This window comes from Botrytis deweyae (assembly GCF_014898535.1).
Source record: "Botrytis deweyae strain B1 chromosome Unknown BDEW_054, whole genome shotgun sequence".
In the NCBI taxonomy this organism is placed as follows: domain Eukaryota; kingdom Fungi; phylum Ascomycota; class Leotiomycetes; order Helotiales; family Sclerotiniaceae; genus Botrytis; species Botrytis deweyae.
This window is the reverse complement of record NW_024066261.1, coordinates 140,502-161,418: the sequence shown is the minus strand read 5'-3', so window position 1 is coordinate 161,418 and position 20,917 is coordinate 140,502. Positions and strand designations below refer to the sequence as shown.

The following is a 20,917-nucleotide window of genomic DNA, read 5'->3' as shown; positions in this document are numbered from 1 at the left end:
TGCTTCATCACAGTTCCTTCATCGCGGTTTCTTCATCGCATATGCAAGCACCACTCACTGTCTTAACGGCCCACCATAGTCTTTTGTATGAGGCTTCGATGGGATATGTATTCGCTACCTCAATCTTATGCCCTTTACACTTCTTTCCCTTTCCTCTCCTTCATTCAAATTCTGTCTCAATCAATGACAAACCAACACTTGGGAGACATAAAACCTTGGAATACTTACGTAGATGAAGCACGGCTGCATGGGGTGGCTGGTGCTTATCTAGGTCCTTTATTTTGTGGGTAAATTTATTCATGTGCCGCATTTCTTGCCATCCACAACCAATTGGAATTCTGGATAACTTCATGTTTCAAAATTCAATCTCGTATATCCAAGTCATTGATGTATAATGACGTCCATGTTGAAAAATATCAAAGATCGATCTATCTAGCCAAACACATTCAGATTCATGCCGCCTTTTTCCTCCTTCAATGCCTTGGAACCCCCCCGCCCCTAAAAGCCATGACCTTTTCACGACCTTTTCGACCAATGATGGGTTCGGAAGAATGATGAGGTTCAGATCCTTCCACCTTTAAATCCTGCAGCCGCGACCGATTTATAAATTGTTTTTTTGTTGTTGCTGTTGTCGTTGCTGTTCCTACTGTTATTTGAAGATCTTTCCTTCTTCATCTTCATCTTCATCTTCTTGTCGTCGTTTGATCCTATCTATACGCATTCTCGAATTGTGTATATATCTCTTCTCTCTTAGGATCTCATTCGATTGAAGTGGTCGGTGAGGCGAATTATCCATAACATCATCCGCCATTGAAAATCTATCAAATATCTACACCTCCAGACCAGCAGTTCACGCTCAAATAACACACATTTGAACAACAACCATGGTTACAACTCTCCCTCAAGTGCTTCTTGCACTTATCCCAGTGGCTTTGGCATTTCCAGCGCCACATCCAGTAGCTCAACCCGTTCCTCACCCTATGATAACTCCACGAGCCTCTTTGACGGATAGAACACCATCGCTAGTGGAAGAAAGAGGAGTGATTAGTTCCGTCGAATCATCCATCAAAGGTCTAGAAAGTTATATTACCAGCGTTCTCGGCACTTATCCTTCATACATTGCTAGCGGGGTACCCAATTTCTTCCAGGATTTTCCAACCGGAAGTGCAGTCCAAAGTAGTTTGGGAATTGGTGATAGTGACTTGGCAGCAACTCCTACACAAGTCTTGAATATCCCGTAAGTTCAACCTTCTCCCTCGTTGTAATTTTATTTCAAGAAGAATGAAAGACAAATAATTAACCATCAAACAGAGGATATGCGAATTGGACTGATCAAGGCTGGAACCTTCGCGTTCACGGAAACGTCTTCAAACAACCAAACATTTCCGAATCCAAGCTGGACGATTTAGCAAACATCTTCCTGGTTGGTACCTCAATCGAAGATCTTCCCGCGGCCCAACAAAGTCAAGCCCGAAATCTTACTGCCGAAATTTTCGTCGTACAACAAGCACATGTTAATGTTTCATTCAGCTTGGAGCCTGCTGCGTCTCAAGGTGGAGATGGAGAGAGTGGCGGTGGTGGAGCGGTAACCGCAGGTGGAGGAGCCCAGAATATTACACTTGTGGGACAAACAACCGTGGAGGGTGATTATGATCAATTTATCCAAATCGCCAACGTTTCTGGACCTGGTGGATATCTTGCTCCTGGTAACGACACAACCGACATTCAAAGAATAAATGTTTACACCGATGGCACACTGACCGGAAATGCAACATCCTACCTCGTCCCTGAGTCTGGTATTACCATTATCTCCGATATTGATGACATTCTTCGTGTTACAAAAATTTACGAGCCAAAAGAAGGTCTTCTTAACTCTTTTGCTAGACCATTCACTCAATGGATGAACATGCCCGATATTTACGCCAATTGGTCTCGCACCATCCCTAACTTCCACTTCCATTACTTAACCACTACCCCGGAGCAAGTTACAAGGAACTACATGCAATTCATCTACGACACCTATCCAGGAGGATCTTTTGATACTCGTCCCCTCAACTTCTCCGATGTATCCGCAACACTCTCTATCCGAAAGTATCTTCTCACCAAGATCTTTGAGACCTATCCCAACCGCAAATTTATTTTAATGGCCGATACTTCTAACTCTGATGTTATGAAGGATTATCCTGAGATGGCTACCGATTTTCCTGGACAAGTCCAATGTATCTTCCTTCGCAATACATCTGCGACGGACAGTGGAGACAAATTCCCATACGAGACATCGGGTTTCCAAAATTTGAATCAGTCACAATACATGTTCTTTAAAGTGCCAGATGATCTCACGAACCTTGACATTGTCAATGGACAATGTTACAACAGCACTATTCCGCAAAACCTCACATTCAGCCTGCAAGGACTACCTTTTGGATTGAGCAAGAGTGGTGCTGGAAAGAGCATGGCTATTGGACAGAGCTTGGTTTGGGCAGCCATGGTTGGAGCTTTTATGCTTGCCTTGTAAGAATGACATGAGTTAGATGAGATAATGCATTGGATACGATTCGGCGTTCAGAGTGTCGGACTTTTATTGGGGATTTCAAGACTCACAAAATACCTTTATAATGTGTAGATGATTCATTCTTGCTTAATTGTGCTTTCAGTGCTGCGAATTCGTGAATTTCAATGTCCATGTTTGATATGATGCATATTGAAATATACGCACGAGAGCGAAACATCTATATTTTGCATTTTTATATATTCTGCTTTCATAATACCATCGAGCGGCATGTGGCCATCATCGCATGTACTAGTTCAGGTCCCTATACAAAGATCCAGCCAAGTGTTATCAACTCAGCTGTGTGCCATTCTATACACATTTAGATCCCCGTGTTCAACGAAACCCTAACTCCCGACTAACCATCCCCGATTCATTCATTTCATCCATCAAATATAAATCCCATTATGGATTCCAATAACTTCCCAGCCCTTTACCTCCCAATTCCAAAGCGAGTAAAGCAAAATGACCACCAACAGTGGGTCTAGCCCTCAACGCTTCTTCAATCCCTTCCTCTGTATTTCCATCCACTCTAACTGTCCATCTATCACTAAAGGGCCAACTATTCTTCCCGTTGCTAATGAATGCCCAAAGATCATCAATGAACGATTGTCTCACATCCCCTGTCGTTGTACCTGCAGTCCAAATATTCCAGTCGGATTTCGCCCACGCCTGGCGAGAGTCAAGAGCTACTCCGCCATCTGAGCGAATGGTTGGATAGTAATTCTCTTGCATGGCATATGCTGCGTCTGGGAAGGTTGATAAATTGAGCAAAACGTCTGGGTAGAGATTGAAGGGGATTTTCCAGGAATCGTCATTATTTGGGTAATTGAGTACGAAATGTGTTTGATCCGCATCAGTTCCTAGTTTATTCGCGTAAATTTGAGTAGCATGCGCATCTCCGATGGTCGAATAATTCGAATAGGTTTCACCGGCTAGAGAAGCAAAAGCTTTCAAACCAACTGCTGCTTTGATTGCGAGGTTGGTTTCATTCGCGAGAGGACCGGCAGCATCGTTGGTAGAGAGTTGGAGAGTTATGTTGAGGGAAGTTGATGGGAGATATGACGCGTACTTGTTGAGAAGTGTGTAGTATTTCTCTGCCCAAGCTGTATTATTAGTCGCTTTCTGGTAAGCGAGAGCGAGTATGAGTAGATTTCCGGTTTCTTCTATTGGCATTACCTCTGCGACGCCATCATCATGGCCAGTAGCATTGGGATAGGCGGAACCTATATCATGAATTACGTAAGGGAGAGTCCAACGACCGAAAGCGAGATATTGGAGTATTGGTTCCAGGAGGAGACGTAAATATTCTGGGTTTGTAACATACAGAACCGGAAACAGGGGCATGATGACATCTACGGTGTTAACGTTCCCATCACTTGAAATTTCCTTGACGAATGCGAGGACATCGCTGGTATTCAGTGTAGCATTTGGAATTACCAAATCGATTCCTCCATATACTTGTCGTAATGACAAGGTTGTGATATCTGAGTAATTTGTACCAGCGACCTGAGTTGCGGCTGCAGACAACTCAGAATCGATAGTTTGAGACTCGACCAATGCATCGTCATAATCTTCAAAGAAATGTTCCAAGGCATCGATAGTTTTTGGATATGTCGCACGATAATACCCGGTGTATGGTGTTCCTAGATAATTGACTGCAGCTTCTCTTACATATCCAACGGCATAAGTAACAGAGGATGTTTCTGTTACACTTCCGAGATTGTGGGAAATTCCTGTGACTCCATCTGCTGACCAGGTACCCAGAACTCCGGAGAGGGCACCTGTGTCTGAAAAGACTTTGCGGACGGCAGTCCTATCACCTGATTCAGTAGTGAGAGTAGAAGTGGATGAAGGTTGAGATGAATAGATGGCTTCACCCCATAATGCTTGATCTGAAGCCTCCGAGTATGTGGCTCGATTGTTGGCTCTGATTGAAAATGCCGAGGTGGTGTTTTGTTTTGTGAATGTCCAAGATGAGGACGCAGTCTGGCCAGTCCAAGTGCCACTGATGTCTGAGTATATCTGAATATCGGTTGCAGCGGTAGTCCCAGCAGATATAGTCAAGTAACCTACTTGATCATCAATACAATTTTCAAGGATAAGGTGTATGGAGAATATGAAGATTATATTTAATAGAACTTACTAAAGGGGAGGGATTGTCTCAGATAATTGCCAGTGCTAACGGGAGAAAAGAAGTCCAAGCTGAAGGTCACATTTCCAGCCGTAACATTAAAAATCGAATGTGTAGAGGTATATTTCGCCGATGTTGTAGTCCCATATCTTGTTCCAGCTCCTGGGGAAGCTACCCCGAAAAGATTCCATGTAACATTATCCACGCGTGCAATTACGCTCCACATCAAATTTTGGCCTGTCCAGAATTGTGCATTTCCAGAACTAATGTTCTTGGCGAGGGAACTCGGGATCCAGGCGGAAAGATAAGGATTCCTCACTGCAAGAGGATATGAAGGAGGTTGAATAGGTTCATAGATAACAGTTGCGGATGTATCTCGGTGGTGATGTTGTTGTTGAGCCTTAGTGACCGGGATGAAAACAGCCAGGAAAATGAATAAAGCACCTATCACAACTAGAACTCCCCTCCGAGAATACATAGATAACATGGCTTTCCGATTCGAATCCAGTAACTCCTTCTTTTGAGATTCTGACAAAGTATCAGAGGAAGTGATTGAATCGTCAGATATAGCACGTCCAAGAGGAGAAGGTCGACTCCCGGCGAACGTTTTGTAGTTTATTCTCCCCATGATGAACGTCTGGGCTGATGTTGTATCACGCTGGTATTGCGAATGTGATTATCTGCAGAAAAGTGACTTGCTAATCTGCAGGAGTACGTCGCCTACCAGATATAGGTATGTGCAGATGAATCAATGAATCAGAAATGCAGAAGATCTGAAATTGGATTGCAAACACACTCCTGTGACATATTTTAGAAGAATGTTGTGGCACAGTGCTAGTGCATCCCGCTCAGGGATCTGCAGGGTTCATCGACACCAAAAACAGGAGGCGATGTTCTTAGGAACCCAGTCATTCAAGATCTACTCACTATATTTTGATCATAAAATGCTAAATTTATCATCAACCCCAGAAATTGTGCAATGAAAAGTCTCCGGGAAGCCTATAGTGATTCATGAAGATCTGATTGTGATGTTTTATGCATAAGCGTGGTTAGTTCAGTGAGCTTACTACATAAATACAGGGGCTTCAAATCCGCTTGCTAGATGCGCAGCGGCCTAGAGAGGCTTTCACGAGATCAGATGCTGGGTAATCTAGGTTAAAACCAACAGTTGGTCTGCAGGTGTAAATTCATTCATTATTATGCGCGACTATACCAATAAACGCACCGTGTCCAAGCTTTTTAGGCTATCAAACGCCATGAACACCAAAAGGGCTACCAAAATGCATCGCTGACACCAGGAGCATTTTTTCCAACCCACATTCAAACATTTGGTAGGACTTCAGATCATATTGAGCTAAAGTCATATCGCAAATTCTGGTACTTGGGGTATCTTTTCATCACCGTCATCACCGTCATCACTCTCATCATATGTCGTCAAAATTGCGTGATGTGATTTAACACTCCACAGTTCATGCAGAAGCGTGGGCAACAACAAATGCCGCAGCTGCTGCTGCATTTTCCCCGTAAGTTAAGTGAGCTGGAAGAATTATATCCCCAGCTTCACAGATGTTATCACCAGTGTGGCAGATTGTGTCCACTTTCGATGCGTCCATGTTTGGAATGGCTTGACCGTTATCTGTTCGTCGATCTATCAGCATCCTCTCCGCATTATGCATTAAGGAATAAGGATCTCTAAAGAATCTAAAAAATTCACATACCTGGATCGCCGAAGATCACGACAGAGCTAATCCATTTCACGGTTGCTGCAGGAAGTAACGCAAGTGCGTTGTGTACAACTTGACCTCCTTGAGAATAGCCAGATGCCACAAGATTTGTGTTTGGGCATGCTGCGTACGCGGCCTCAATTTCTGATGCCCTATATCAAAGTCAGATACCCGATGACGAAATTTCTTTACGTATCACAAAATATTGGATTGTTCATATCATGTTTGTTCATATAGGTAGCCAAAGGGAGACATACATCGAAGCACTTCCAACAGGATCACCGCCAGCGAGGAATGTTGCTACGCTTGCTGCATAATTATTCACACCTTGAACGGTGACTTTAGAAGACCCTACAAGAGCTTCCAATGCCATGAAGAATGGCGGACCGGTGATGACTCCTGTGTTTCCTGGATCATCTGTTCCTCGGGCGTAAATGACAGTGTAGTCAGTGCAAGCACCGCCTAATTCATTATAAGTATCACTTATGCCAGTGAGCTCCGAGATGAGGTTCTGGAAGTCAGTGATAACACTTTCAACCACTTCGATTGCGCCATTGACTGCTGGAAGATGGTTCAGGATTATGGTGAGTATAGTGTTGAGAGGGGTGTTTCTCTTCTCGTTGTGGGCGACAGGTCGAGGGGAGATGGGCGCAGCCGCAGCCAGACTGGCAGAGAGAACGGTGAGGAGAAGATTAAGCTTCATGGTGAAATCGAAACACCTCAAAGGGGATGATGAGCCTGTCGAAGGGCTGGAGACAAAGGGACCACGAACGAAGGGGAAGGAGAATGAGAGAAACACGAGCTGGGCTGGGGAAGGAAGACATGATGGAGATACAATTCACCCTTTATAATGGCTTGAAATGAGGACAAATCGACGATTCAGTCAATTTCTTCTTCCCTCCCATTTCTACTACGGAGTAATCTAATCATGGGTCTGTAAACGCGGGGAAACGGCGAGGATACCACTGCGAATATTTACTCCATCATTCTACTCGTGTACAGGCACAGATGAGTTTGGATTGGTTCGGTACGAACGGGACAATGTCAATCAGGAACCATCTCCGACGACGATCGGCAGTAAGCAAGCTGTCACATCAAGGAAGTACTTACGAAGAACAGCACTCGGGGCAACGCAAGGTGTAGGATTTCATGGCACATACCAATTAGGCTTCGATGCTACTAAAGGGTAAGGGATCGACGTGTTTAGAACTTTAGATTCGTTGAGGAAAACTGTTCTCATGACCATGTTTGGCGCAAATGGATCTTTTTTGAAGGATGGGGTTAAATTGATTCGGTGTAACTCTATGGATACCTTATGGAGTCGATCAATTAAGAAATTAAAAAGCGGTGTTGATTGGCAGCTGTGACCAATTGAAGTTACGAAATCAATTATTGTGCCTTGTGGCTGATATCTTTATTTGGCTCAGGTACCGGATCGTGCCGTTCATCTATTCTGTCCTACATTGGCAATCGAGCACGCTTTCAGAACTTTTTCTAGGACCAAACACCAGGTATCTTAACACGAACTGAACAACTGCCGTATGTTCCACAGCAACGGTGTTGTGGAGAAATCTGGGGAAGACTTCGGGGATAGAATCTGCAGCTGCAAGAAAAAAAACAACACAACCAACACCACGCGACCTAATTCGCGGGGCGTAATATTTCCGAACCTTCCATAGGAATGAGATTTATCGGAGCAAGATAACAAGCCGAGAGTAGCATGTGAATCCACTTACTTCTTTCGCTTCTACAGAACACGATAATGTGCAGCTTGGGGACCGCGTGGGGCTACATTCTAACAGCCACTATTGCGAATTAGGATATGTGTCCGCGCCCGGCGGCCAACCAATGATATGAAAACTAATTTCTTGGCAAGGCTGGATTGTAGATTTGGTCAGGATAACCGATATCCCTACATCTTGCACAACCCTGTATCTTGCACACTTTTATTTCTTTTCACATCAATATTCTAAATTCAATTTATAATCAACCAATCATTAAATTCTCTCAAAATTTATAAAATAAATAGAATAATATATACTCTCTACTATCAATCAATTAAAATATCAAATATATTAATATGTAAATCTAAATCTTAATTTTAAAAATCATTACATAAAATTCTTTATATCGATTTATTTAATATTGCAAATAAAAAATAATATTTATTTCTTTAAAAAATATAAATTCTAATATATTCTAATATATATAATTAAGAAAAGTAGTTTTTTTTATTAAAAATTCGAAATTATATCAATATATAATTCGAATTTTTTGAATTAATCTTTTTTATAATAGAAATCAATTATAAATCAATGATTTTATAATATTTTTAGAAGATTTTAATTATGTTTTGATATTTATATAATAACTTTGATTAAAAAGTATAAACAGTTGTTTTTTATATTATAATTATATATATAATTATTTATAAGGAAAATACTAATAAATAAAATATAAGATAATATTATATTTAAATGATATTTTTGAATTTTTTGAATTTTTTATTCTTTGATATAATTTTCTAGATATGTAATCATTATTTATATTAACATTCAATAAAATAACTTATAATATCAGTTTATAATCGAATTTAATATTCAAAATTACTAGAAATATTATAGAGTTTGAAGATTTTTTTTAATAATAAATTCTTTTAAAAATTGAAAAAGTATTTATTAAATTTTTTTGAAAAACTATATTAAACCGTTTAATTCAAATACTTTAATGAATATATTTTATTTATATTATTTTTTCTTTTATTAATTTTTAATCAAATTAGATATTATTTCTAATTAAAACTTTATTATTATATAATTTTATTATCATTATATTATACACTTTCTATTATATAAATATTTCAATTTATAAATAAAATTCAAATAATTATTTTCAATTATTAAATTTTATTAAAATATATAGTGATATTTTAAAAACAATTTTTCAATTACTTTTATCTTTTAAAAATCATATATATTTTTCAAAACTTCTATAAAACTTGAATTTCAATATTTTTTGAAATTTTAAACTTTATCTCGATAATATTAATATAAAATAATTTAATAAATTATTCCAAAATCTTATAAGCAAATTCTAATATAAACTTTTTTTGAATTATTAGTATTTAAAATTGATATTGTTTTAAATCAATTAATATTTTATTTGATATCTTAAATCTTCCAAAACTTTACCATTATATAAAAGTAATTCCAAAGTTCTCATAAAATAATTTCGAAATAATTATAATGATATTTCGATTTATAATCCATTTTTGTTTTGATAAATAAAAGTGTGCAAGATACAGGGTTGTGCAAGATGTAGGGATATCGGTTAGCATCAAAGAGATGCAAGTGAACGAGAATGGAACTCGTTTGATCATGAAGAACAGCATTTATCCAGAAATCAGTTCATCAGGTAAAGGAAAAATCCGGAAAGCCCACATTTAAGCAGCTTACAAATGTACCGAGGAGTGACTCTCACATGTAATACCTGCCGGTGGTTGTTTGGCAAGTCGAAGGGCAGCAACGAACTGTATGTACGCTTCTACTGACAATGAATTCATCGAATGGCTCCCAGGGAAATTGGCACCCGGAAGGTTCTTCTCTATCCCTTTCTCATTTCTATGTGATAAGAATCAAATCCATCAAATCCACTTTATCGCTTGAAGAACAAAGGCCTGTGGGGCGTGGAAATTCTGCTGGGCGTGAGGACCAGAGGATGGCCCTCCCATTATCTCAACAACGGAATTTTGCGAGATTGAAAGTATCCTGTCGTCCCAACAAGCAAATTACAATAATGCAATTTCTCTGTGCGCCGTAGAATACCGATATCATATCGGTCCCGGCCTACTCAATTTCCTCAATTCTCGGTTTCCTAACATTTGCATTCCTACTGACTGGGGTAATATTCAAACCAGCCAAGTTCTCGATCCCGCGGGCACTCAAATTCTCGATACCACCACCACCTGCTAAATTTCCAGCCGGGATTAGTGAGTTTATTTGCCATGACTCGATCCCCTCGACGACATCCTTTGCATGCTGCCTAACCAGACCATCATTATCCGTACCCTGAACATATCTCAATATTCTTGTCATGTCATCCAGACTCTGGCCTACGAATCCAAATCCTAACTGTCTACCTTCAGATCTTGCCTTGTCCAATGCGCGTACAAAACTCATGACGAGAAGAATGGCAGATCTACGAAGAATACCCTTCTCAACCTCCGGCTCCAATGTGAGTATATGAATGCTGAGATCTACAGACATAGAGATTGGTTTATGTCCGATTCCTGATACATTGCATTCTATGGCCTCGCCGAGAATCGCCAAAGCAGACGAGCGTATCCGTATGTCTTCCGTTCCGCGCTTGCTTTCCCAGCCTGAAACTATTTGAGAAAGTAATTCGTATTCGGGATGGTTGGCATCCGGTTCGAGAATTTCGTCCAATTGTGGCACTGGGCCATCCCATGCCTCTTCTGCTTCAGCTGTCTTCTGTTTCTTAAGTTTATCGCGTTTGATTTGTTCGGCCTCGCTTTTAGGTCGATGGCCTCTCCGGCCAGCAATTGAAAGCAGGCCTTCACTGACGGTTTGTGCAATACCGCCTGTAAAGTTTGTCGGCGAGGATTGAATGACTTGGAGTAAGGCTTCCCCGAGTCTCAAACGGGCGTCGAGATCATAATCCTCATTGCCATCTGCATAACGTTCGATAAGATCTTTTAATACAGCCCTAGGGTGAATCTTGGAAAGGTCGATGAAGCACCTGATGGCACGAAGATAAACGTATTCTTCAGAATCTTGAAGTAGTGATGCGAAGAGAATGAGAAGCGCAGGTATGTCCAAGATTGAACTACGGGCGCTAATAAGACTCTGGATCAACTCAATTCCCTGGACTCTTACTGGAGGAGGAGATTCAACAGAGGTTAGATATGACATAGCAAGATTATAGGTCTTTCGGTCTTCTACTGCCCGACTAGGAATATTTTCGGATAGTGACTCGCTTGGCTCATTAAGTGCATGGCGAAACTGTAGAATGACGAGAAGATTTTGTGCGGTTTGGGTTACTTCTGTAACTGTCCGGCGCCCATAAATTCGGAGAGAAGATTCGATTCTTTCTAGGAAAGGCTCCATTATAGGGGTTGGCCTAAAGTTTGGCGATGTAAGAATAATGTTTAATAGACTTAAAGCAATAGAGACAATTCCCTCCTGATCTTCGGAATCTGAATCTTCGCCGCCAATTGCGTCGATCAGCACCCCATCAATCAATTCCACTATCTGCTTAGAATCTCGAACGAGCTTCTCTGGCATCACATTAATCATTTCTTGTAACAACTTTGCTTCTATGAGCTTTAGCTTCGCATCTTCTCCGCCACTGATCAATGGGGAATGAATTAAAATAGACGGAGTTGTGGAAGTCTTTGCTTGTGAGAGCCATTTCTGACACAGCATTAAGAACATTTGAGGCACCTGTGAGTCAGAGTCGGGAAACTCATTCAACAGGCCAACAAACTTTTCTACTGCTGTATTAATTTGGCCGATATCAAGTTGTTGATTCATCGTGTTAGTTTCTGAAATTTTCTCAATCTGAATGTCCTTACCGTCCTTTGATGAACGGTACATCCAACTCGTCTTACCAGGCTCTGATCTTCCTTGAAACAGGATATCATTGAAGATCCTGGAAAGTGCGCCTTCACTAGGTTTAGACGTCGTTGACGCTAAAAGCTGTAGCAGAATCTTCAACAGCTTTCCTGCACAAGCACTAGATTCCCTACCATTGTCTTTGTTTTCGACGCAAAATAAAGCCCACAGTGGCAAGAGAATCGGATTAAGAAGTCGTTTCGTCAGTGATGGGTGGGGATGTGATGTTACTATAGTAAGCAATCTTCGTAGACTTTTCCTGAGATCCTCCGCTGTGACAAGAACTTCTGGCATTCCAAGTACTACTATCTCTTCAACTTGTGATTTTTGTTGTGTGGGTGGAGGAATAAGGGCTGGGTCAATTGATCCAATAATTGGCTCGACCAGAGATTTCCATCCCGGTGCACCTGAACCATTTAGCATACGTTGAGACAAACAAGTCATTCACCTTACCTGGGGCCCCATAAAGCTTTCGACCTAATATACCAAATCCAATTATGTAGGAAGCAGCTTTATCCATTTCTCTCTCTCCTTTCCCATCGAGAAGATCAAACAATTGAGGAGCAATACCACTGAACCATTCCTCTGCCGACATTCCTTGTGGGGGTGAAGATAAGAGTCTTGATGCCGAGCTCATGGCTTCATGAGAAATATTCACGGAACGACTACCAACAGAATCCGATGCCTTCATACTAGCATTGCTCGGATGAATTGAGAAGACAAATTCAATGGTGTCTTGTACGCCGCGTGGTCTCAGGGGAAGACGGGCTAAAGTTTGAATTAAAGGCACTCGTAACCAAGTTTGTACTCGTTCTGGTTGAACAAGAAGATTTAAAACGGGCATAAGTTTCAAAGTAGAATTACTATTGAATAATTAGAACTTCCGTTGAGAAAGATTGAAGACCTTCTACCTTTCAATCAAGTTGTTAAATTCATGTTGCGACTGAATTCTTGTGGTTTCCGGAACCTCTGGATCAAAAGCTGCCTTTCCGATCTGTAGAAATTGATCAACCAAAGGCGGTTGTGCAGTCCTATTGTTATATTTCTCTGACATGATTATAGCACAATGGGCAGTTGATTACTCGCAATTAAATCTACCAGAATTCATTTGGTGGATGCCGTTGATGAAAAGAATAAACTCAGATCCAGTGATTTCGATTTTTGGCGATGCAGTTGTGGCTGATGTGACCTTATTGTGGCAAAAGTGGCGTAATCCTACATTGACCGTCCACGGGTTCACGTGATCTTATCCGCCGACAAAGATTGTGTGTCTTTTCAATGGATGTCTCGAGACAAGTTTTACAATCAAAATACTTTTCAAACACCGAGCGTACTTTTGGTTATCAAACGCCCTCTTTTGCATTGTTTAGTGGTGCTCAAAGTATCGTGAGTAGTGTGAGAGTTGTGAGTAGCATTCACAGAAGATGGGACATCTCTGTATTGATAACTGACATCCGAGGGCAATAAGGTAATAAAAAACGTCTGCAGACTTTCCAATCTGCCACTCATCAAATCTCTGTAAGTTACTGATTATTTACATCTCTTCCATCGTTCGATTCCATTAAAGCGTAGAGTTCTCCTTTGTTTACCATCTAATTGTTACATTGAAGTACACATATTTTGAGAAGCAAATCCTATGCCTACATGTGACTCGATGCTGAAAGTATTTCAATTTTCAACAGTAGCAACTAATTGTTAAATTGACTATCTTTTTTCATTCATTGATACGCTTTGATATAATGACAACCGCTAGCTGTGGCTACACCATTTCTCTAGGATGTCAACACATTATCTCGTGATGTTTTGAGCCGTCTTTCCAGCCCTTTTCAACGCATTTGTCGGATGACTGTCCATCATGCCATCTTTCTCGGTCTCTATTCTCCAGTGATCGCTGCCTGCTGGTGTTTCCTGACCAAGTCAACCTTAACATTCCCGTTATTCAGCATTTCATATTTCGCCAAATGCTCTGCGACCAAGGCCATATCTTTTGACAATGTCTCATGGGTGGTGGTGGGATCATCCTTAGTAAATGTTTGTTCTTCCTCCTCAATCTGAGACACAATGCTCTGAGTTTCCGAAAACGATTTGCTTTGTGGTGAATTATCTTCCACAACTATCGTCAGCTCCTCTATTCCAGCCAGCAATGGCTTCTCCTGCACATGTTCTATTTCGACACAATCATTCTTCTCATACCAGCCCTCAAAGAGTTGTTTGCTCAACAAATAATGGCCAATACAAAATATGTCGATGGCGACCTTCCTCACACTTTCAAGGCTAACCATACTGGATCTCATATCCTGCAAAGCTCTCATGGTTCCATAGTCCGTCTTAAAGTATATTTTGTCTTGATCTCTCAAGAACTTAATTCCTCTTTTGAAATTGGCACCCAACCTTTCCTCAACAACTTCCCTGTCCACGTATATTGGATCCTCCATCCCATCGTCTCCTATGTACTCTTCGATGAAGTTAAGATCCTTCGGGTGCGTGTCATGAAGACAGTAATCCCAGACGCTTTCCACGACGTCTCTGCTTTCACGGGATACCATTTCGATCGTACATTGACTTCGCGGATTAACTTCGGTCCATCTCAAAACAGAGGATCCTGTTGGCTCAGGGAAGATCGTTTTTTCGCAGTCTAAGTTCCAGTGCAGACTTTCTACGATTTCGGCACGAACTTCGATTACGCGAGGGGTTTGAGTTTCGAGGAAAGCGTGACGCCAGATTATGGTGCGAATATGGTCAGGAAGACGGGAAAATTTGAGGAAAGTGTTTTGACTTTCAGACAGAAGAGATCGTTCTGGAGTTCGTGTGGCATGTAAAGATGAAAAGGGTGGGATGAGTGAGAGAATAGAATGTTCATCTGACTCTGACAAAGTTTGGGTTAAGGATGCCATCTTTGTTGTATGGATAAACGTAATGGATTATGATGGGATTGTAATGATTTGTTGTTTAAGTGAATGTAATAAAACAACAAGACAGGTTGTCTTGCAAAGAAAAGAAACAATAAATTTGAGTTGTGTAGTTCCTGCCCTGACACACTCTAGAAAAGAAAGCGGCACACACAATTATTCAAATCGTATGGATAGATAATCGAAACCACCTCTTTGACATATAATTTGATTGACAATAATGGCTTGAATGTGATGAATAAAGCAAATTTCGACCTTTGACTCTTTATTTTCAAGGTAAGTAAACGAAGGAAAGTATAGAATGATCGAACAAGCCATGAACAACTAAAGGAAAGCAAAGATGTAAACTTCATTCATCACAATTTAAGTCTCTAGGGCTGTTGGATGACAGGGAGGTAAATGCCAGCACTGTAGTGGGATTCTGCTGGTCAAATTAGGCTATGCCACACGCTACAGGGTATTGAATCACCCTCTACCCCTCCAACCCCTCTAACCCCTCCAACCCCTCTAACCCCTCCAAAATCGAACAAGTTGAGCGTTTAACCTTCAAAGTTTTGTTTATACCTTGTAATACCAAGTTAGGATTATACCAACATCAGAGATGCCACTTAGATTCTTACCGAGGTCAAATACCATTGAAATACTGAGCCTCCAAAAGCGGATGTTCTAGGCGGTCCGATAATTTTGCCGGGCGGCTGCCCATCTGGATAGGATGCAAACCCCGGATCAGAACCACTTCACCAACAACATCCCGGATCAAATATTGAATGATTGTGGTACAAAATACGAAAAAATTGTTTCAAAAATCCTGTTATTGCGTAAGTAAAATAAGATAACCTTATCCGCTCGTAAAACCTTCATGTACAACATATATTCCTGCTAATCATTTGCCGCGATTCCTTCGGTCCTAATACAAGGCATATCCGCCCACCAGGCTCTGTGTGTTCCCATGCTAATAACCAAATTTCCCGAGACTCAAGTATTGCAAAACCTTTTTCATAACCAATTGATAATGCCGAAATCTTAGGTTCCAGTAAGGATGAATTTAGACATCCGCAGACTATCAGGTAGGTGAAGCCTTTATCAGTTCGTCCACTAGTTCATAGCACTCCTCTGGACTCTCGAACACTCTCCAGATATCCTTTGATACACCGTCAAACGCTTTCTCAAATCGTTCAGGCTCGTTTTTCTGGACAATACCGATGGAGGCTATGTCCGTGACCTTGCGTATGAGTACTAATTTGACCCAGCCTGGGTTTTTGCGACATCTTAGTGGTTCGTTAGCAAGGTGAATGTCTGATTTGCGAGGATATTAAATTTCATGATTGGAACGAGAAGTGACATCGAAAGTTAGTCAAACGAGAACTCACATCTCCCCATAAGCCTCTGGGTCACTCTGCGTGCTATCGCCCACAAAAATCATCTTCCTCTTCGGCAACCATTTATGAATCTTTTCCATCTCATTGATCTTGTACTCTTGTGTGCCCTCTGTCAATGTCTCTAACAATCCAGATAAACTCAAGAAGTTGGCATCCCTCAGTATCATAGTTCCTTGAGGATAATATGCCCGACGGAATTCGCTGAGAAATGAGTAGAGAGTGTAGGGCGAGGCAGATAGATAGAACCAAGGAGCTACAGATGCGTGTTTAGGTGTAATGATGGACTGTATGTGTTTGTATAGTTCAGGCATTCCTTCAACGGGCATCGGTTTGGATAAGAAGGTAGAGCGTAAAATGTCAATTGGAGAACTTGTTTGGGTTATTTTTATTGAGTCGTCAATATCTGTACAAAGTTATTATAGACCCTTTGGGATCCCCTCATCGTCCAGGATGTTGAGTTGATCTGGAGTTCTCAGACTCACCAGAGATGACTGCCCATCCTTCAGGTTCGGCATAGACTGTTTTCATTTGCAATATTCCTTCAACTTCTAGAGGGACTTTTGCATTCCATTTCACGATTTCGCCGTCTTTGCCATCCCGCAATGTCCGGATATCACTACTAATACCATTTCGACCACACGGTCCAAGTTTTAAATTTGCGACCCCTTGATGACCTGAAGACGCAATATTGACAACCCTTCCAGCTCGAACATCCATCAAGAATGGTCTCAATCTTTCTTCCACAATTTCATCTTCCCCTCTATCCCCGTCACCCCCAATTCTCCCCACGATATCCCCAATGATTTCTGGTACATGTCTTGCACTTTCTGTCTCCCATACTGCAGCTACAAATTCTGCTTCCCATTTCCCGGTTACGTGGTTTCTATATGCCGTATTATCCAATAACCAAACTGTATCGTCCTTGGTTACTGCTTTGGGAAATGGATTACGTGGCCCAAGATACGAGAGAAGGTTGTCGATGAGTGAGTTCGTAGATGCGCGAGGGAGATTTGGAAGGCTTGATTCGGTTTCGGGGAAGTGGTTGCTGTTGCGAGCTTGGACTTGGAGGGACGTTGTGCTTCGACGGGAGATCGTCATCATGGCGTTAGTGGGTTTAGCTCTAGTTTGATTCTCTTTGTTGTTATCAATGTGATGCTACGCGCTTGGTTGTTGATATCGCTGGAATTTTTAATGAGCAAAATATCCTCGAAATGACAAATAGCAGAAACGTTCGAATCCGCAAGGAAAATGCGAGAGAATATGAGAAAAATAGATCAAAAAATAAAGGAACCCATGAAAGCAGTATAGGGCTGGTATTTAACCCACAGCTCGACCTTATTGTGCCCTGTCATTCTTATTTACGCCTTGAGGCTGATGATCACCCGCTTACTACTTGACGAAATTGTCTTTAGTTTCTGGGGCATAACGTTAGAATTAGCGCTGCGCCCAGCACCCTGAATCGTGCAGCCATGAAACTATGAGGGAGGCTGATGTAATATGAGGTGTGATGAGGTCAGGGGACATTGATGAAATGTCAGGCACGCGATGAATTGATTCGACCATTTGGTGATGCGGATATAGCTTGGCTGATGGTGGCGTTCGGTATGACTGTACCAGTTCTTAGGTGACAGTGGTAGCAGGTAGGGCTATGAGTAAGGGGATTTCTTGTACTCTGGGCACTTCGTATTTCACCGAGTGTGTGGTTGATGATGGTTGATGATCGACGTTATTCACAATAGTTTGTGTTCAGCTTATTACTCTAAGCCCGGAAGTGGTGGGGCATTTTTGCGCAATGGTGCTGGTGATGAAGGGGTTGCCTGTAATTACCGAATTTATCAATGTCTAACGACAATATAAATCCATCTGCACCCTTTCTTCGAGACAGCATTGTATTTCAAGATGGGAATTTGATTGTTATATTAACCTTGAGATCGAAGCAAAATTTAGTTACATTTGTTATTGCTACTGGAGTTTTGCAGCGCAACCATCATCTAGAGGTGACCTGGTGTCGTTCATACTGAAGCACGGAATCATAGTCTTGCGGAGTACATTTGCCTAATATCAGTTACTGCTATACTGAGCACATGATATTGCATATCAAGATTCAAAGAATGAATCGCAATATTTTCGTCATCGCTACAAATATTGGCAGCTGTCCACGATGAAATGCAACCACTCACATTTTAATAAGTGATAATCCCGTGGTTTCGTGAATTTTTGTTGCACGTCTGGCACCAATCCTTGCAGCCTTTTGATCAGCTGGGCAGCTTGGACAATCAACCCCGGGGTCACTTCCAAGCTCAACGCACACTTGCCATATAATAATTAGTAAAAGGTACAGATGTTACAAAATTCATGTAGGTAAAATTTAATGTTTAAATCTTATTGATCGACTACCCAAAATAAATCACATTCCAAACGAAAGGCATATTAATATGTTGAATTAAGACTTGACGACAAATTGCTCATATTTCCTTCAATTTACCAAAAGACGCCATGCCATGTAAACACATTATCTAGAAATGCAAATCACTCAGAATTGCACCATAGAAAACCCATCCGGATTACTTCATGGAGCCACAAGCGCAGGCGGATAATCAGAAGGATCAGTCAAATATCCCTCGAGTGCTTGAATTCCCGGCGAAAAGAAATATTCACCGCCCCTTTGAACCACCCATCTATCAAGTTGAACACGTGCTTCTGTAGGATCTTTACCATCTGGAAGACCGATGGAGCGAGGTGGATGGTGATCGAGTCGCTGGCCTACAATAGCATCGATTCCCGGACCATGCTCACCAACGAATTTGTCCTTGCGGTCTGGGAAGTGGTGATTGCTTGCCCAGCGAGTAGTCAAGAAATTGAAACCATTTCGAATGTCGCTTTGGTAACACACGAAAAGAAGCCCACGTTCTTTCTCGTCATCGGATTTCTGTGCAGCTTTCTCTTCGGGTGTTACTTCGCCTCCATAAGAAATACCGCGGCGTATGATAACGGCGTGGTCGTGATCCAAGTCTCCACGAGGTCGCATTTTGCGGATGTGCGCTGCAAAAGGACATTTGGCGTGTTCTTGAACGGGATGGAAGTCAAAATTGTTAGATTTGAAAAGTTTTTCATCTTTGGCATCGTGAGGACTCTCATCCACGGGTGTTCCTAATGAATGAGTCAGCATTGAGTTACATTTTGGTATGTTAGGACTCAAAAACATACCATTTTTCCATCGACCCATCAGGTATGCAGCAAGCTTCTCCTTGGGATCTTCAGAGTTTGCGGCATCCGGTGCATTGTGTTTGTTATCTTCTAACCATCTGATGATGTATGAGATTAGTTCACGAGAACATAAAACGAAGCACAGTAACCCACTTATCAAATTCAGGGACAAGCTGTTGGAGATCCCGAAAAACGAGGAAGCTCCCATCTTCCGCCCAATCTGGCTGCTTCATATCATCACCCTCGTGCCTTGCAAAAATCAATCTAAGAAACGAAACAATCTTGAGTCAGTTGAGATGATCGAGATCAATTAATTACAAGAGAATCTTACCCTGATTTTACGGACTTGGGCTCTTTGTCCTTGGGTGTCACCTCATCTAAGCCTTCTATCAAGGGTTGACTGATTCCATCCTCGAAACCGAAACTAATGATTAGATACGTTAGAAATTCCAAGCGTCTGTTGTAGGTGTACAGAATACTCACTGCTCTTTGCCTTTTTCTGGGCGGGTTCGTCCTTGCCTGGTAAAGCTGAACTCGAGTGCTGGGTCTTGACTAATCAAGTATGTATCGCCATCACCGCTTCCATGTTCCTTGAGGAAATGCTCTTTGATCCTGTTTACCTGGGAAGTCAAAGTATCCTCCTCACTGGCTGTGACTAGAAAAACTCCATCAATCAAGCGATTTGGAGATGGCTTGTACTGCTGTCGAATCTCTTGTGGATCATCCCAGCCCTCGTTTACAAGGTCATCGTACATGCCTTTTCCAAACAAGCCACCTCTGAGTTGGTTCTTTTTAAAGATCTTGGACAATTCTCTATCCTTCTTCACAGCACCCTCATTAAATGTGAATTTCCCAAGCTAGAGATTCGTTAGACACCATTTCACGTTCTTGAGGGCATGCTTGAGACTCACAGCGGCTAAACCTGTTGAGGCAAAAGCAATATTAACACCGGGTAGTGGCTGAATCTTGGCTGGTCGACCTGACTGTTGTGCTTGAAACTTTGCTGCAAGAATTTTGTTCTTCATATCACATGCATCCTTGGCGCTCGTAATTCCGCCATCTTTGACGAAAGTTCTAAGCCGCTTTTTGAAGTCATCTGCTTTCTTGATCTTGAAGAACATGAATGTTTGAAATCTTTTTGGCAAGCCGGGCCTAAACGAAAATGGAGGTGGTAAGTAAATATCTTGAAAGCATGTGGATACAAAAGCTTACCAGATATCACCCTGGATATTAGACTTCCTAGCTATCCAACTCATGGTTGATAGTAGCAAAAAAGCTCAAGTTGGAGCTTCTGGATTAAAAATGCTTCAAATATTACAGATGTAAAGGAAGTATGGCATGCTGCGATGGATGAAGCTCTTGTTCGAGGATATCAACAAAGTT

General features: G+C 41.5%; 7 protein-coding genes across 7 annotated transcripts; 1 reads left to right on the top strand and 6 right to left on the bottom strand.

Moving 5' to 3' along the window:
• Positions 1-884: 884 nt before the first annotated feature.
• On the top strand, positions 885-2,515 carry EAE98_011887 (uncharacterized protein; the record flags this gene model as incomplete). Its single annotated transcript, XM_038959510.1, has 2 exons — positions 885-1,237; positions 1,312-2,515. The coding sequence occupies 2 exons, from the start codon at positions 885-887 to the stop codon at positions 2,513-2,515; spliced, it is 1,557 nt and encodes a 518-aa protein (XP_038804163.1).
• A 438-nt stretch (positions 2,516-2,953) lies between these two features.
• EAE98_011886 (uncharacterized protein) lies at positions 2,954-5,310 on the bottom strand (the record flags this gene model as incomplete). The annotated part of the gene is made up of 2 exons (XM_038959509.1): positions 2,954-4,620; positions 4,695-5,310. The coding sequence occupies 2 exons, from the start codon at positions 5,308-5,310 to the stop codon at positions 2,954-2,956; spliced, it is 2,283 nt and encodes a 760-aa protein (XP_038804162.1).
• An 841-nt stretch (positions 5,311-6,151) lies between these two features.
• On the bottom strand, positions 6,152-7,109 carry EAE98_011885 (uncharacterized protein; the record flags this gene model as incomplete). The annotated part of the gene is made up of 3 exons (XM_038959508.1): positions 6,152-6,318; positions 6,401-6,558; positions 6,664-7,109. 3 exons carry the CDS (start codon positions 7,107-7,109, stop codon positions 6,152-6,154), a joined length of 771 nt encoding a protein of 256 aa, XP_038804161.1.
• A 2,445-nt stretch (positions 7,110-9,554) lies between these two features.
• EAE98_011884 (uncharacterized protein) lies at positions 9,555-13,093 on the bottom strand (the record flags this gene model as incomplete). Its single annotated transcript, XM_038959507.1, has 3 exons — positions 9,555-12,446; positions 12,493-12,902; positions 12,951-13,093. 3 exons carry the CDS (start codon positions 13,091-13,093, stop codon positions 10,252-10,254), a joined length of 2,748 nt encoding a protein of 915 aa, XP_038804160.1. The 3' UTR covers positions 9,555-10,251.
• Positions 13,094-13,913: 820 nt separating this feature from the next.
• Positions 13,914-14,933, bottom strand: EAE98_011883 (uncharacterized protein; the record flags this gene model as incomplete). Its single annotated transcript, XM_038959506.1, has 1 exon — positions 13,914-14,933. One exon carries the CDS (start codon positions 14,931-14,933, stop codon positions 13,914-13,916), a length of 1,020 nt encoding a protein of 339 aa, XP_038804159.1.
• Positions 14,934-16,011: 1,078 nt separating this feature from the next.
• EAE98_011882 (uncharacterized protein) lies at positions 16,012-17,428 on the bottom strand (the record flags this gene model as incomplete). The annotated part of the gene is made up of 3 exons (XM_038959505.1): positions 16,012-16,216; positions 16,319-16,730; positions 16,810-17,428. 3 exons carry the CDS (start codon positions 17,426-17,428, stop codon positions 16,012-16,014), a joined length of 1,236 nt encoding a protein of 411 aa, XP_038804158.1.
• Positions 17,429-18,896: 1,468 nt separating this feature from the next.
• EAE98_011881 (uncharacterized protein) lies at positions 18,897-20,790 on the bottom strand (the record flags this gene model as incomplete). Its single annotated transcript, XM_038959504.1, has 7 exons — positions 18,897-19,477; positions 19,535-19,632; positions 19,688-19,798; positions 19,866-19,958; positions 20,018-20,391; positions 20,446-20,686; positions 20,747-20,790. 7 exons carry the CDS (start codon positions 20,788-20,790, stop codon positions 18,897-18,899), a joined length of 1,542 nt encoding a protein of 513 aa, XP_038804157.1.
• Positions 20,791-20,917: the final 127 nt, after the last annotated feature.